Source organism: Elephantulus edwardii, unplaced genomic scaffold, assembly GCF_000299155.1.
Source record: "Elephantulus edwardii isolate Elephantulus edwardi_28Jun2011 unplaced genomic scaffold, EleEdw1.0 scaffold00052, whole genome shotgun sequence".
NCBI lineage: Eukaryota > Metazoa > Chordata > Mammalia > Macroscelidea > Macroscelididae > Elephantulus > Elephantulus edwardii.
In genome coordinates this window covers 5,277,224-5,293,862 of record NW_006399802.1, presented here as the reverse complement: position 1 = coordinate 5,293,862, position 16,639 = coordinate 5,277,224, and the positions used below count along the sequence as shown (strand labels likewise).

At 43.6% G+C, this 16,639-nt stretch overlaps 2 protein-coding genes across 2 annotated transcripts; one reads left to right on the top strand and one right to left on the bottom strand.

Annotated features, from left to right (window-relative positions):
• Nucleotides 1-2,162: 2,162 nt before the first annotated feature.
• On the bottom strand, nucleotides 2,163-10,160 carry SEC61B (Sec61 beta subunit). The gene is made up of 4 exons (XM_006886970.1): nucleotides 10,050-10,160; nucleotides 9,412-9,509; nucleotides 5,556-5,657; nucleotides 2,163-2,250 (listed from the first exon to the last, which is right to left on the bottom strand). The coding sequence occupies exons 1-4, from the start codon at nucleotides 10,158-10,160 to the stop codon at nucleotides 2,163-2,165; spliced, it is 399 nt and encodes a 132-aa protein (XP_006887032.1).
• On the top strand, nucleotides 10,159-12,977 carry ALG2 (ALG2, alpha-1,3/1,6-mannosyltransferase). The gene is made up of 2 exons (XM_006886969.1): nucleotides 10,159-10,503; nucleotides 12,075-12,977. Exons 1-2 carry the CDS (start codon nucleotides 10,159-10,161, stop codon nucleotides 12,975-12,977), a joined length of 1,248 nt encoding a protein of 415 aa, XP_006887031.1.
• Nucleotides 12,978-16,639: the final 3,662 nt, after the last annotated feature.

The window sequence follows — 16,639 nt, the reverse complement described above, 5'->3', positions numbered from 1 at the left end:
TTCCTTGGAACTGTGTTTATAGAAAAACATTATCATTGTGTTTTTATTTTGACACTCTCTCTTTACTCTCATCCCAAAGAGTAAATGATCTATCCACATGATTCTAAGTAAAACAGAGATCTGGAGTTAAATCCTCCCTCTACCACCGAGAAGCTGAGTAACTACTTTCATTTCTTGTGTAAAACAAGGCAACTTGTAAATTCCAAGTTAAACTGTTGATTAAATAGAAGTTCTCTCTCTGAAATTGGTAATAAGCACTTGGTAACTGACAGTTAAACTAAACTATTCTTACCTCTTTTCAATCACTTGCAATCACTTGTTATGCATCAGAGAGTTGGACAATGACTAGGGAGGACAGAAGGAGAATTGACGCCTTTGAGCTGTGGTGCTGGAGAAGAGTATTGAATGTACCATGGACTGCCAAAAAAACAAACAGATTCATCCTAGAGAGGGTTAAACCAAGCTGCTCCTTGGAGGCAAGGATTCTGGGGCTTCGTCTGACATACTTTGGACATGTTGTAAGGAAAGACAGGTCTTTAGAGAGGGACATCATGCTGGGTAGAGTAGAGGGACAGCACAGGAGGGGAAGACCCTCTATGAGGTGGATTGATTCAGTGACTGGGGTAATCAAGATGGGTGTGTCAGAGGCAATGAGATTGGCACAGGATAGAGCACGGTTTAGGGTTGTTGTACATAGGGTCGCTATGAGTCACAAACGACTCGAAGGCACATAACAACAACAACAACCTCTTTTCACTTTATCTCAGAGCTGGTAGGAACCATCATACTCAAATTTACTTATACGCAAGAAAAATGAGACTAGTGAAGGGCCAGAAGATTGCAGGGCCAATAGCTGACCGCAGGTCTGACTGGTTTTATCAGGAGTCCCTGGAAGCTGAGGTATGGGAGGTGCAGCAGTAGCCAAGCACAGTGGCTTTTGCGGAAGCCTCTTCTGGTGCCCCATGGGGGCAGCTCTGAGGGAAAGCCGAGCTGGCTCCATGCATGTAAGAGCCTGACATCCCACGCACTATCTTCTTGAAAACAGGAACTATCCTCTGTTGAAAACAGCCAGTTTTGTAGATATCTTCATCTCTATTAATTTGATGCTAACATTTCAATGATTTCAGAATGTCTTTTTCAATTCTTCCTCTAAGCATATTGGCACATGAGGAAAAAAAACTGGAGTCTAGACTAGTACAGGTGTGAAAACAGAAGCTAAGTAGTATTTGGCTTCTTCCAAGCACACATCTATCCTCATCCAGTTTTACTGCTAAGTGTTCAAGGCAGTATTAGGGCCAAGATCCTCAGTCCTTTCTATCCCATAAGAGTTCGAGTGACTCTTGAGTCCCTTCTCTAACACGTATTTCCCCAAATGACTTAAAGGCCTCAGCCCAAACTTCATTTGTGATAGAATTCATTTTGCTGTATTTTTTAGTTTCTACATAGCGATGGGCAACCATATGTGTTCACTCAGAAGTGGGTACAATTTCTGGTATCTCATTCTGATTAGACAAATTTTTAATTTTCAAAATGAAAATAACCATACTCAATAAACCCAATTTGTTAAATTAATTCTTTCAAAACGTGAGTTGATCATTACGTGCAAATGGACAGAAGTCCCTGGTCTTCATTTACAGAATTCAGAACTGGAAGAAATAGACAAAAATATTATCTATGACTTTAGAGCAAATATTTCATCCAAGAGTTTTGGTTTTTTCACTATCACCCTGGGGCCAGGGGCCTCTGAACATGGGAATTTTAGGCACACTCCTCAAAAACTGCAGACTTCCCAAAGTGACCACCGTCAGGTCAGAAACACCTACAGGAACAAGCCACAACCAACAGTCTCTTGGTCTGGGGTGACAGTATGGTTATATTTACTTCTATCAACTTTACAATTTAAAGGAAGACAGGCTATAGGCACTAAAAGTCAGGCATCAGCAATCAGGCTTGTTATAAAATAATGAAAAAAAGTTTATTAGCCAAAGGGATGAAAACTGATTCCTCATTAAGTTACCCAGAAAATAGTAAGTTTACAGAAAATGTCTTTCCCATGAACAAAAAAAAAATTAAAAAAAAAAAAAATCACTATGCTTTTGGTCCAAGATATGTTGAGTTTTTTCCTTCTTCTTCAGATGAAAGACAGATGGATGAAGCCGAATCTATGAACGAGTGTACTTGCCCCAAATGTGCAACATAAATACAGAAGCGATGAACAGAAGACTCATAACCAATACTGGAACAGGGCCACTGGAAATAAGAAAAGAAGGCATACTTATTTTTAGTAATAATATATTGTTATATTTTTCAATACTAATGATTATCTGGGGAAAAAAGGGGGGAGGGACCACTTGAGATTCATCCAGAAATAATATTTATAGCATTTGGAGATATTCCCCAAATTGTTATCGTGGGTATTTTGAGGCACAGTGGTGGCATTATGATTGCAGTTAGGAGGGAGGAGTCCTTCTCTTTTAGCAAAGCATACTGAAATATATTCAGTTAAAATATGTGATGTATTGGATTTTCTTCAAAATAGGATGGAGCCATGCAAAAGCGGGTGTGGGTGAGGAGGAAACAAGCCTAGCAGGGATCTGGGAACTGCAGCTCCGTGATGGGCACACAAGGACTCATTACACTAGACTCTACTTTCCTATCCTCATCCATCTGTATCTATATCTATCCGTCCACACACGCATAGATATATGGCATTTTCTAGACTAAAAATAACAAGAGAAAAAATTCCCAGACTCCAGTTATCAAATTATTTTTTTAAATTAAGATTCACTTAAAGACAACCTTTGCTACCTAACTACAATGTGCCAAATATAAGTATCATGTTAAAATTTACATGTGATCCCATTTGATCTAGTACATTAGAACAAGAGATCAGTATAATTTTAAGAATAAATAAAACTGAGGCTTACAGAGCTTATTAATTCCTAATTTGTCAAAAACTAGAGATCTGAGCTCAGGTTTTCTGATTTTACACATATCCTTCATTTTAATGCTTCAAGACTTCCCACCTTCCAGGAGTAAACAAGCATTCCAGGAAAGACATAATAAATTTGCTTTCTATTTGTGAGTTTAAAAAAAAAATAAATAAAATTTATTTTATTAATTTTAATGAAAATTTACAGAGATTTTGGATTTCCATTCATTCACTGTTGCTCTTTTCTCCCTGCCCAGCCCTCTGCCCAACCAGTTTGCTCCTCTCCTTGAAAAGCAAAAGAAAAATTTCTTCTTTGGTATACAATTCCCCGCCCCCTCCCACCACCCTGAGTACACTCCACTATGCAACCTTAATTCTGGACTCTTGTGATATATTTGTGAGCTTTTATACGAAGAAGTTTCTTTTGCTCATCAGCCAAACCCTGAATCTAGTATTATTCACATTTAAAATAGGGATCTGAGTTCCTTCTGAAGGGTGAGCCCACTCACCATACCTGTGGACTACTCAATTCAATAAAAAATTAAGGTTCCATCACTGACTCTCCCTGCCAAGCGCACGTCTGGAGAATTCAAGAAGTCTCACTGCATCATCCAAATATAACTGGGAGCAGACAGTGGAAAAGATCACAGAAAAGAAGGACTTAACAATCCTCAAAGCAAGAGAGCATGTCCCAGTGGAGGACTGTGAGCGAAAGAATCCACTAATGGTAAACAGACTCCGCCCAGACAACAAAGACTACCCTCATAGTTCCTCATTCTAGAATGTGTAGAATTAGGTGAGTAAACAAATTTAAAAGGACCTAGGAAGAGTGTGTCACTCTACTGCACTTGATCACAGCCCACTACCTGACAGTAATGCTCCAATGACATGAGAGGGAACACCAGCTGGCAGCAGAGTGCTCAGACTGCAAGAAACTACAAAAACCAGCTGTCGTTTAGGAACCGTGAGCTTGGCCTTGTTACTTAGCTTCTCCGAGCCTCAATTTACTCATCAGTAAAGTGAAGACAATCACAGGACCTACCTCACAGAGCTGCTACAATCGGAAGTAAATTAATGCTCACACAGTGCTGGCTACTTAGAATATGCTATTATTATCATCATCAATTGAAAGGACAGAAATCTAAACTCCTAGGAAGAATAAAAACCATGGGTAAGCTGATCCAAGATGGATTTGGGGACAAGAATTTCCAACAGTGTCCTTTCACTGAAGACACCTGTCTCTGGTGTGATGAGAGCGTGGTTTATGACAGATAAAGAAGCAGCTCTGTCAATTCCTGGGAGGACTCATGCAGAGGCCAACAGCAAGCCTGGCTGCACAAAAGCCAAAAGTCCAAAGCAAGCATAAGTCCATTTCAGTTACAGGAGAACATGTTTTTATCACCTTCTGGTGGAAGATTTAAAAAGAATCCCCCAGACACTCTGAACAGCAAGGAGCTTCGCAATTTCTCTCAGTAAAATATCACCTCTAACAGCGACCCAAAGGTTGTCAGTCAGAGGCTGCCAATACCTGGACCCAAGAACTCCTTCCAAAGTGCATTTTTACCTTGCTACACAAATACAATGCAGTACTGTTAACAGGATGAAGGAAAAATCAATAAAACCAAATCTCAGAATTCCAGAGATGTCTTCATAAACCATAATAAAAGTAAAAACTGCTGGTTAAATGTGTTGAACTAATCCAAATCAGTCTCCTTCGGTCTCTCTTCTACCACTAGGCAGGAAGGGAAGAGCAGGGAAGTTAACAGTTGGGCCATCTATGTGTCTCTCCGTGTGTCTCTCTGCCTCTCTGACCTTAGCTCCCTCATCTGCAAAAGGTCAGGCATCTCCTATCTCAGAGGATTAAGGAACAGATTAAATTAGAAAACAGATATTGACAGCTCTTTGCAAAGCACCAGATGCCACACACATGAAGAGTTCTTCATTCATGGAGTTTAGTCAAGAAACAGTTGCGAGCAGTGGCGCTCTCCAGTCTCCTCCAAACAGCTCCTGGTGGGACAAGGTCTACATGGTGCCAGCAAGAGAGACAGTGTGGCAAGCAAGGCTGGGGCTGGAGGGTCCTGGGATGCCCATTTCCCAAGACCCAGTGAAGACCTTCAGGCCCAAGAGCCTGGAAAGTGACATGCTTGCTCCTGGGGGTCTACTCACCACCCACCAGCAGCAAGGAAGCCAAGGGACGCAGCCTAATGGAGAAACTTCTATTAGGCTGTAATCCTATCAACCATCCCTTCAGGAAAGCTTTGAAAAATCACCCAATTCCCATTCAAATGGTGACTCCTATTTCTCAGCGTGGGCCAAGAGCTCCAAATGAAGAGCAATTTCACCTAATTAAGCCGTTTCCCCTCCAGTCCTCTCTGTTCCCATTGTTTATTCTGACACGACCACATGAAGAGCTGCCCACCCTCTCACTCAATGCATGAAGAGATGTCATCCCCAGGCCCAATGCGTCTCATCAGTTGATATATGAGTAAACCAAACCCAACCCATTTGGCCCCAAACTCATCACATGTCATCCAGGCAGGCACCACTGGTGGCAGAGACAGATAGCCCAGCCACACCGCAAGTCAAAAAGGACCAGAGCACAAGGTCTGTTGTCGAGACTTACACTTTGAGCCCAGGTGAATCCTCCGTGTAGAATCGCCACATCCCCCCAGTGCCTGCTGAGGTCGTGCGCCCTGCACTCCGCGTTCCACAGCTGGCATTTTTCCTGTAAGAGAGGAAAATAATCACAAACTTCTTTTTTGTGGAAATCCTTACAATCCCGTAGAGCACGTGCTATCATTACACTGTTGGGAAAATAAATAAATCAAAGAAAACCACCCTCTTTGGAGATACTTCCTGTTTTATTCCTCTAACTGTGATAACCACTACTGACTGTGACAACCACTGCCAGGTACTAATGTGGACAATAACCCTGAAAGGTGTCACTGTTTCCATTTCATAAGTAAAAAAACTGGGCTCAGAAGAGGTGAGGCAAAGTCCCTAAGGTCACACAGCTAACAAGTGGCCAAAGTAGGACAACAGCCCAGTTCTATCTCTAGGCCCTGTGCACTGTCAACGTCAAACCTCTACACTGGAGCAATGCATTTCACTCTCCACATGTGTTTCTGAGAAGCTAATAAAACCCCTCTTTGAAAAATGTACATCCATGTACTCTCTTTTTTTTTTTTTCTTGTTGTGTACCATTGAGTTGGATCCAAATGACACAGGAGAAGACTGCCCCCCCCCCTCCAGAGGCGCATCTGGTGATTTTTTTAAAAAAAATAAGCTGCAAATGTATCCAGTTTCCAGAACAGAACATACCAATAGGTCACCAGAGCTCCCTCGAATCCAGTCCATTACTGTTCCCAGATGCCACTGAATTGACTACAACTCATAGCAACCCTATGAAGAACGGATCTGAACCCTACACCCTCCTGTGCCATTCCTAGCATCTCTGTATATTTGAGTCCCTTGTTAAGGTTCCTGTGTCAACTCAACAAGCTGAGGGTCTCCCCCACCTTTGCTGACCCTCCACCTTTCCCAGCATGATGTCCTTTACCAAGACTGGTCCCTCTAATATGCCCAAAGTACATGAAACGAAGTTTCGCCATCCTTGCTTTCAAGGAGCACCCTGATTGCACTTTCTCCAAAATGTATTTGTTCCTTTTGCAGTCCACGGGACATTCATCATTCATACTCTCTCCAACACAACTCAAAGTCTTTGATTCTTCTCCTGTCGTCTTTATTCACTGTCCAACTTTCAGATGCGGAGCAAGTAATTGAGAAAAAAAAAAATCATAGTTTCAATCTGGCACACCTTCGTCTTTAAACTGACACTGCTGCTCATCAGCACTTCGGAGAGGTCCCTAACAGATTTTCCACGTGCAGTGTGTCTTCTGATTCCTGACTGCTGGTTCCAAGTGTGCTGATTGTAAATCCATGTGAGATAAAAATCAATGACAATTTCTCTCTCTTCTCTCTCTATCATGACGTTGCCTAGGGGCATAATGGTATTTTTTGTTTTCTTAAGGTTGATATATAATCTCTAAAATCATGAAACAAATCTATATCATGTATAGACTTTATGATACCTTGATATAGCAGCCTTAAGAAGTTTAAGACAAAGAAGTATTATAATAAAATGTGCAAAGAGCTGGCATTTAGGAAACCAAAAGGAAGGACATGTCTGGCATTTTTCAAGATGAACGAACAAGAGAAAAATGTAAAACCTTAAACTGTAATACTAAAGGATTCTATCAACAAAATACTGAATGACGCAGGAAGCATCAAAAGATGATGGAGGGAACACAATCAGTGTACAAAAAAGAAGTGGTAAACACTGCACCATTTTCCACCTCCTCCATAAAAAAGGACCTTCAACTAGAAGATAGATCCAGTATGGACAAGATTAATCATCAACTGAGATAGGACTAAGCCCTGACAACTTTCCACTATTCCCTCAACCTCCCAACTCCAGTTCCTGTCTGCAAAACCCGCTGCTTTGAGGCTGATTCCAGCTCAATGATCCTGTGGGATGGCCGTGGGACTGCTGATGAGGTTTTCAAATGGTGTAAATCTTTACAGTGTAAATCCTCATTTGCCTCCTCTAGATCGGCTGGGGTTTTGAATCACTAACCTTTTGGCTAGCCACCAGATGCTTTCTCCTGTCTACAGTTTCCCAGATTTATAGAAGCTTTGTTGCTGCTGTTGCTGTTTACCACAGAGTTAGAACTGACTCACAGCTCACCCTCCAGTGGGTTTTCAGAGGCAGTAAATTGCACAGAAGCAAACTACCCATCTTCCTTCTGCACAGCAGCTGGTAAGTTCAAACCACATGCCTTTGGGTTGGCAGGACAACCCCTTACCACTAAGCCACCAGAGTTCAGGACACAAGCCATAGCGGATTCACAATCTGGCCTATTTTAAGATTCCCTCTCTCTCCTGGCTCAAGGGACATAGCAGATGATTTGGAAATCAGGACACCTAGAAATTTAAAAATGTACCCAAAATATCTCCTATCCCTCAACTACGAAACCAGGCAGAGGCTGCAAAGCCCACACTAATCTCTTAACTATCCGTTTGGGATCTACTTTACGCTTTCTTTCTGGTCACTGAGTCTCCCTCTTAGATAGTCTACTCATAAAATAGTACAGTAAGCAATACTAAAAAAAAAAAAAAATGATCCTAGAATGGAAATACAGTAGGGTTTCTCAGTGTATAAAAACATCATCTGAGTGTCAGGTATACTGACCTCTGCGCTACACTGAATGTTAACCTACTCCTCTGCCAAGAAACGTTCACATTTCACTTATGCATTAGTTATTTCATTTTTACGTGCCTCAGATTCTTGCACCCATATACTAATAGGCTAACACAAAATTACCCTGTAATTGCCTTTAAAAAGACATTTACTATCATTCAAAAAGTAGCTAGTCCTAATTTTTGTATGACTGCATCAACTTTCAGATAATAGTAATCAGAGCCATTAGCCCATGGAACTTACGAAATCATGTACCTCCCTTTCTTTTCGGTAATCTTCTCACTGACCTCCTAACAACCCAAAGCCTAGGTTGATTACTCCTTGCTCAAACAGAAATGGAGTTTTTTTAAGAAAAAAAAAAAACAAAATGACAAAATGGTAATATTCTTAATCTCTAATGTTGGTAAAGCAATTCTACAGAATTTGATGGTCAATGGAGTCTATCTTTTTGGGATATAAAAGAAATTTAACATCAAAAGAAACATGAGGACCTACTCCAGTCAAAAAGTGCCAGTGGAATGTACTCTTGGGCCCTGGGTTCAGAACCTCCTAGACCCAGGGAAAGACTGCTGTCAAGACATACGGGTTATCTTCAAGGAATGTCAGTTCCAGATACCTTGAAGCAGACACTCACAGATGTATTTTTAGAAAAAATCAGAGTGGAGGTCAGATTTCAGTGGAAATGGACTGAGGACTAACAATAAACACCAAAATAAGGCAATGGAACTAGAGGAGAGAAGAACTAACAAGAAGGCTGCCAGGCAGATTTTAAGGTCTGGAAAACGACTGGATGGAGAAAATCCAAAGTGATGCTGAAGTTTCTGGCTTGGGTGAACAAATGGATAGCAGTGTCACAACAGAGAGTTGCCATTTGGGGATGAAAAAAATGAATGTTGTGCAGACAAATTATGTTAAATTGAGTGTGTCTGGGACCTCCGAATAGGAAAGTAAGTACAAAACTCTGACTGAAGACACAGTGTTACCAAAAGTTGGCTCTGACTCTACTCGGTTTGTTCACGTTCTTTGGAGAGTGGTGCCCGGATTGAGAAAATGCTTCCACCTTCTCCAGGCATGCAAAACCAAAAGATCTGCAATCGCCGCTACAGCCACGTCACCTGAGCTCATTTTGCCGGAGTGAATCTTGACAGCCCAGGACCTTCCTCCCAGGACCTAAGAATTTCACGACCCACAGCCCGGGGTCAGGGACACACTTCCTCACCTCTGCCGGACGGTGGATCCTGCCGCTCGGGCCGCCACTGCTTTGCTGGGAGAACGCCCTGAAGAACCCACGTTAGTGCCACTGGGGGTCGGACCAGGCTGTGAAAAGAGGGAGACAAGGGGACAGAAGGGTCAGCGCCAGGAGCACGCCCTCGGACCCTGACAGCTGGGACCCGCACCAGGATCGAGGGGAAAGGAAGGAGACGCGGGATGAAAGTAGGACACAAGCAGGAGTCAGAACGCCTGTGGATCAAGGGGTGGAGGTTGAGGTCACCATACCATGTTGGAAACTGCGGAGAGTTGCAGGAAGCTGAAGAAAGCGAGCACCGAAGCAGCCCTCAGAGTCGGCAACTGAAGACACTGGGTCAGGCCCCGCCCCCAGGCCCGCTGGCCGGGGCCTCGCTGATTCTAAGGACTCCTGAGTAGTCCCAACTATTTGCCTGTATAAATCTTCCTCAAGAAGACTATTCGGCTACCCTAGAAAAAAATTACAAGTACAATATCTCCTTCCTTTAGATAAAAAGTCCTTTACAGGGCAGTGCGTCATGCCAAGAAGAGGATACAATTGATATCGGGCCAGACGTTTTATCCGGCATTTACTAGACGCCTAGATATTTGCGCTGATGTGTCCTAACGGACGTACGCACCACGGGGCGGGGCCAGGCAGCCCCTGCGTGGCCAGCTAGGTGAGGATCCCGCAGGGCTTTCCGGGGAACTTCCTCCGGCCCCCGGGCGCAGGTCACCGGCCATGGCGGGTAAGCCGGACCGGGCATGGGACCCGGGTCACGGCCCGTCTGTGCTCTTCCTGCACCCGGACCTGGGCGTGGGCGGCGCCGAGCGCCTGGTGCTGGACGCGGCGCTGGCGCTGCGGGCGCGCGGCTGTGCTGTGCAGATCTGGACGGCGCACTACGACCCGGGCCACTGCTTCGCCGAGAGCCGCGAGCTGCCGGTGCACTGCGCCGGGGACTGGCTGCCGCGCAGCCTGGGCTGGGGCCGCGGGGCCGCGCTCTGCGCTTACCTGCGCATGGTCTACCTGGCGCTCTACGTGCTGCTCCTGAGCGGCGTGGAGTTCGACGTGGTCGTGTGCGACCAGGTGAGGTGTCGGCTGAGTGGCCCTGCTATTCTTCTGTGCGAACGAGTTCGGGTCCAGGCCTTCGCTACCATTTTCTCATAATGGCAGCGTGCCACTTTACTTCTTGAGTCCCCCTCTGGGTCCTCTCCGAGTCTGAGGCTCAGGAAGATCTGATCTGCAGAAATCAAGAGTTGAGAATGATACTACGATTGTCGCAGATTCCGGTGTTCTGCCTTCCAGCGTTTTTGTCCTGGAGCCCTAGGGTGGGTCCTAGAAGTCTGTATTTTAACTCTACCTTCAGATTATTAAGCAGATGGGCCTCGGAACTCAAGAAACTAACTTTAGAAGTCACTTCTGAGTAACTCAGACATCACCTCCCATTTCCCCATCATTCTTTTGACTCTAAACCATCTTCATCCCAATGTTGAAAGTCTCTCATTTGTTGAGAACACAAAGTTAAGCATGTCATACGTCTATTAAATCTGTAACATGACTTTCCATCACACTCTTCAGAAAAAGTCCAAGGTTTTTATCTTGGTTAAATAAGGCACACGTAGATGTGGCATCTATCTGTTCTAGACTTTCCTTCTTATATGCTTGTAACTCATAGCGATCCTAAACCTACTCTATCCTGTGCCAACCTTATACCCCTTAAATTTTGTGAGTTTTTTTCCCCAAAGTAACATTTGTTCATTATTAAATTTTCAAATAGCCACTGTTAACATTTTCTCCATTCTTTCCAGAAATTGCCTGGACTCTCCCAGAATATATGTGTTCCTATGGATATGCATTATCTGTATAAGTAGAGATTTTAGCACACTTCCTATTGACGATAGAGGCCTCGGGTGGTGTAAGCTGTAGGGAATTGAACAGTGCTGACCCGGAGGCTGTGTGTCATCCCATTGGTTTGGTTCCACCAGAGGCTCCAGGAGAAAGATAGGCAACCTCTTCCCATTCAGTGCACAACTTCAGAACCATGATATGTGGGTCAGCTTTGATTCTGTTCTGATTCATGGATAATGAAATGGAATGACTATTGCAAAAAATGGCCTGGTGATCTACTTCTGAAAAACTAGCCCATGAAATCACTGCACATCACAGTGGTCTAGTCCCTTAAGGTTACCGTGCCAACTGCATAGCAGCTAACAACAACACTTGGCCAACCTGCTTTTCTTCCCCCTTCCCCCCAAAGTGTTCTATTCAGGACATCCTTATATGTCAGTATTGGACATTCACTTCATTCTTTGGAGTGGCTAGAAAATACACTTTTGTTTGAATGTAAGGAAACTTGTTTTTCCCTTAGAAATGCACTTTGGCCAGAGAGTTTATTGAGGTTTAATGTCAGAAGCAATTGCTAAATTTGCCTTCCGAAGAAGTTCTGTCATTTTTATTTCTACCATGTAAGTTTAGCACTCATCCTGCAGATGGCTGGTGACCTTTTATACTCTATACATTGAGTGGAGTAAGAGTCTGGGGGAACACAATGGTATGTGACCCTTTGGGAGCATGAACCTTGCAGTTTGGGTGGGTGCCTGTACTTTGATTTGGTTGAAATTGAATTAATAACCCATCTGTGGTTTTGCTTTGGCTAGGTGTCTGCTTGTATCCCAGTGCTCCGGCTGGCCAGGAGACGGAAGAAGATCCTGTTTTACTGTCACTTCCCTGATATGCTGCTCACCAAGAGAGATTCTTTCCTTAAGAGGCTGTATAGAGCCCCAATTGACTGGATAGAGGAACACACCACAGGCTTGGCTGACTGCATCGTGGTCAACAGCCGGTTTACAGCTAATGTTTTTAAGAACACCTTTAAGACCTTGTCACACATAGACCCTGATGTCCTCTACCCGTCCCTGAATTTCTCCAGCTTTGACTCAGCTGTTCCTGAAAAGCTTGATGACCTAGTCCCCAAAGGGAAAAATGTCCTATTCCTCTCCATCAATAGATATGAAAGGAAGAAAAATCTGCCCTTGGCATTGGAAGCCCTGGTAGAGCTGCGTGGAAGAGTGACAGCCCAAGACTGGGACAGAGTTCATCTGGTCATGGCAGGTGGTTATGATGAGAGAGTCTTGGAGAACGTGGAACACTATCAGGAGTTGAAAAGTATGGTCCAGCGATGTGACCTTGGCCAGCATGTGACCTTCCTGCGCTCGTTCTCAGACAAGCAGAAAATCTCACTCCTCCATGGCTGCACGTGTGTGCTTTACACACCAAGCAACGAGCACTTTGGCATCGTTCCTCTGGAGGCCATGTACATGCAGTGCCCTGTCATCGCTGTTAATTCAGGTGGGCCCTTGGAGTCTGTTCTGCACAATGTCACTGGGTTTCTCTGTGAGCCTGATCCAGTGCACTTCTCAGAAGCCATGGAAAAGTTCCTCCACAAGCCCTCCTTGAAAGCCACAATGGGACTGGCTGGAAGGGCCAGGGTGAAGGAAAAGTTTTCCTCTGAAGCATTTGCAGAACAACTTTACCAGTATGTCACCAAACTGCCCAAATAACCTAATTGTTTTTAAGGTCTTTAAGCTACATTCCTAAATAGCATTTCTGTGGTTTATAGGTCTGAAATAAAAAAGTCTAGACTCTACTACAGAAGAGATTTAACTAAATAAAACTTAAACGGCCTTCCTATCCACTACCCGCCACCCTGTCTACTTTTTCAGAAGAAAATGTCTTTTATGCTGTAATCATTCCCTAACCAATATTAAGGTTTAACTGTACCATTTCAAACTTGGCAGAAATACTATATTTTTCTTAAAATGACTATAAATTTTTAATTGTATTGTGCTTTGATGTGGTTTTGATAATTGGTGTCTCGTATCAAAGCTGATTCATAGGAGGTCAGAGTAACAAAACAGGATTATTAGAGTTCACAGAAACCTAACTGGTCGCTGTCCTCTGCGAGGAAATCATGCTTAGGTCCATAGCAGAGCACGCTGTATTTCTTTTCAGGGATGATCTTTGTTTTTGCACAATGATATATGACAGTAATATATGTGTATCTTACATAGTAGGACAAAATAGAATTTTCACTTTTGGCCTTTGTCATGTGCTTTTACATTTTTGTAAATGCAACAACCATGCCTGAGTCAGAGAACAAGCATAAATAGTGGTAGAATGAAGAGGGAGTTTTGGCAAGCGCAGAGTGTGTATCTCATCAGAGCTGCTTAATGTCACCAGAGTCGTCAGCTTCGTAATACTTGTGTATTAATAACGAAGTTCCCAGCTCTACGACAGAATTGCTTTTTCTCTTCCTGAGTCTAGCTCAGATGCCACTCTGTAAACCCGCCCTTGTCCCTGTGCCTACCTCAGAGGAGAGCTCTCCCTTCCGGCTTCTCCAGCCCTCATGGCGCTGTTTGAGAATTCATTATTTCCCTCTTGCTCTCCGCTGGCAGCCCCGCCCCTTGCTGTCAGGCACTGTCCTGCTTCGGAATCTCCTCAGCAACTAGCCTCACTTACCGTAACTGAATTATAAATGAGTCTTAAGAAACTACAAATAATAAGCATACAAAACTCATCAATAAACCTTTCAGACTAAACTTGCATTTTTAAAAATCAGAGATCACTGGCCAAAGACTCCCTGTTCATTAACTTGAGCATGGGTAAGAAGCTGACAGCCTTTGTGATTTGGGGCAAATTTCGTATCTCCTGTGTGTCTCAGTTACTTCTGTAAAGTGAAATAATTGTAATCTATACTTTCTTAATATAGGTGTTCTGATGACATTGCATTAATAGCACATAATCAGAGGTGCAAACCTCCCCCCCTCCTTTTGCATGTGGTCACCATGAACTAGGGGCCAACTTCATGGCAGCTAATAATGACAAATGGACTGTATAGAGTCCATGAGTGATGTAAAAGGTTAACTTGCTCAGGTAATAAGTAGAAGATTGAAGGTTCAAGTTCACTTTGAGGTGCCTCAGAAGAAAGACCTGGCAACTTATTAAAAAATCAGCCAAGGAAGTTACAGGACACGTTTCACGTGGAGTTTCACAAGTCAATCCAACAAAAACTGGTTGTTATTTTTAATTTGGATGCTAAAAATCAAACAGGGTTTATGCTATGCTATCGTTTCGGGACTTGACCTTTTCAATGAATGAAAATTGAGATTATGTTAGTCTATATCATGGAAGTATTATCATTAAATGACTATGCCAAAAAGAAGTTATGTAAGATTGAGGCATTTGTGAATGACATATATGTTATTGTGTTCTGGTTTCTTTGCCATTATCATCCAGTAAAGGCTGTCCACATTTTGTGGCTCAAGGCCTGTTTCTTTGAGGCTACAGTCTTTTCCAAAACTGTCCCCAACTGTGACCACTGGGTTTAGGATGGACAGACTCAACGCCTAACTGATTACTATTTATGCCAAGCATGGAAACTGATTGCTCATTTTTTATGTAGGTCCTTCCAAAATTGACTAGTTCATGGGCCACAAGACTCACCCGTTACAGTCTGGAGCCCCAACTGACAGATGGTGACTACAGACTGCTGTTTTGGAAGGTGCAGTGTCAATGGGTGGTGCTTTGTCCATTTACACCAACACCTGAAACAAAGCTGAAATCTGGGCACGAGAAATCACAGGGCAATGAAGATGAATTGCCAAGGGCTTTAATAATGGTGGGGAGCTCTGGAAGCACAGGGTTCTAAAGTGTTTGGCTGCTAGTCAGAAAATAAGCAGTTCAAACATGCCAACCGTGGTGGGAGCATGAAGTCACAGAGTCGCCTTGGAAACATGAGGCAGCCCTGCTGTGCCCCCAGGGTCAGTGGGAGTGGGAATACACTCTGGCAATCAGGTTTGGGTTCAGTTTTTTATTAATAGTCATTTTACTGGTGCTTATTCGGTGTCATAAATGATGAGCTATATAGCCAACGTTCTGCAAAATCCGTAAAGTATAGATACCCTTCCTGCCTTATAAATGAGCATGGCTAAGCAGCTTGCCCACATGACCCTTTTCAGAGAAGGCTGGGTATGGTCAGTATCAGGTCTGCTTCTGGAGTCCAATGTGAAATTTATCACAGTAGCTGACTTTGCCCTTGAGATGCGTTCTCCACTTGAAAAAGCTTTGTCATTTTTGTCCTTTTCATTTAAGGACAGCTTTATGAGGTGGGTGTAAGGCCCATTTTACCCAGGAATAAAGAACCTCACAGAGATGAACTTGCCCCAGGACAGGTGACCCACAAGTGACAGCCAGGTTTCGGTCCACGGTTGCCTGATCCACCAGAGCTGCTGGCAGTGTTTCAGCCTGGTCTTTGACGAGCAAGTGTCACATGTACTTCCATGTTCTATGAAACGAAAGAAATCGTTCTGGTGAACAGCTTGCTCTTCTGTCTTCTCATTGTCCTTTGATCCTAAAAGCAATGCTGATGTCCCTTCACCTCCCAGTCCTCCTTTCCTGACCCCGGTCTCAGAGCAGCTGAGATGCATATATAAGAGCACAGCTCAGGATTTCATAGGCTCTTATCAAGATCTTGGCTTGCAAGAATCAGAAATGGAAGTTTAACTCAAAAGACTTAAGAGTTGAGTCATGGAATCCAGCTAGAAAATGTTCCCCCCACACACACACAAGGAAGTGTGAACTAGAAGCAGAAATACTCCGACCCTGTCTTGCTCTCATGTTGCTGTTTTCCTTTGCTCACTCACCTTTGCATATAGTCCTCAAAGTCGTTGCTGTAACCTCAACCTTCCAGGATGCAGAATCTGTACCAGTTACCTCACATTCTACATGCCTAATGGTGAGCATGGACGTGACTGGGCTTGAGGTTCAAATGGAGCTAAGAATTCAAATGGCTATCACAGCACTACCTTTTAATACATGACTTAAAAAACTTCCTTGAGTGGTGCAAGGCCACAGGAAACATGACCACCAATAACAAGATCTTCATTTTAAAGTGTCCATCAGAAACAGCCTTCTCAGAAATTGAAAAGTGAACTATGGTGAGCCCCTCTTAGATCATGTGCTATCATTTGAGTTGATAAAGCAAGACTTGATGTTGTTATGTACCATCAAGTCACCTGTGACTCATAGCGACCCTATGCACAATAGCTCTGAACCCTGCCCTGTGCTGAGCCAGTCTATCACCAAAACACCTACCCCATTACCCCAGTTACTGTGTCAATCCATCTCATCTGGGGTCTTCCTCTCCCGCACTGTCCCTCCATCC

What these genes read in the sequence shown, in the direction of transcription:
- ALG2 (XM_006886969.1), top strand. Translation starts at nt 10,159, where the DNA reads ATGGCGGGTAAGCCGGACCGGGCATGGGACCCGGGTCACGGCCCGTCT. An exon ending in ACGTGGTCGTGTGCGACCAG is followed by an intron (nt 10,504 to 12,074) that starts GTGAGGTGTCGG and finishes TGCTTTGGCTAG; the next exon opens with GTGTCTGCTTGTATCCCAGT.
- SEC61B (XM_006886970.1), bottom strand. Translation starts at nt 10,160, where the DNA reads ATGGCCGGTGACCTGCGCCCGGGGGCCGGAGGAAGTTCCCCGGAAAGC. An exon ending in CCCCGCCCCGTGGTGCGTAC is followed by an intron (nt 9,510 to 10,049) that starts GTCCGTTAGGAC and finishes CTCTTTTCACAG; the next exon opens with CCTGGTCCGACCCCCAGTGG. An exon ending in GATTCACCTGGGCTCAAAGT is followed by an intron (nt 2,251 to 5,555) that starts GTAAGTCTCGAC and finishes TCTTATTTCCAG; the next exon opens with TGGCCCTGTTCCAGTATTGG.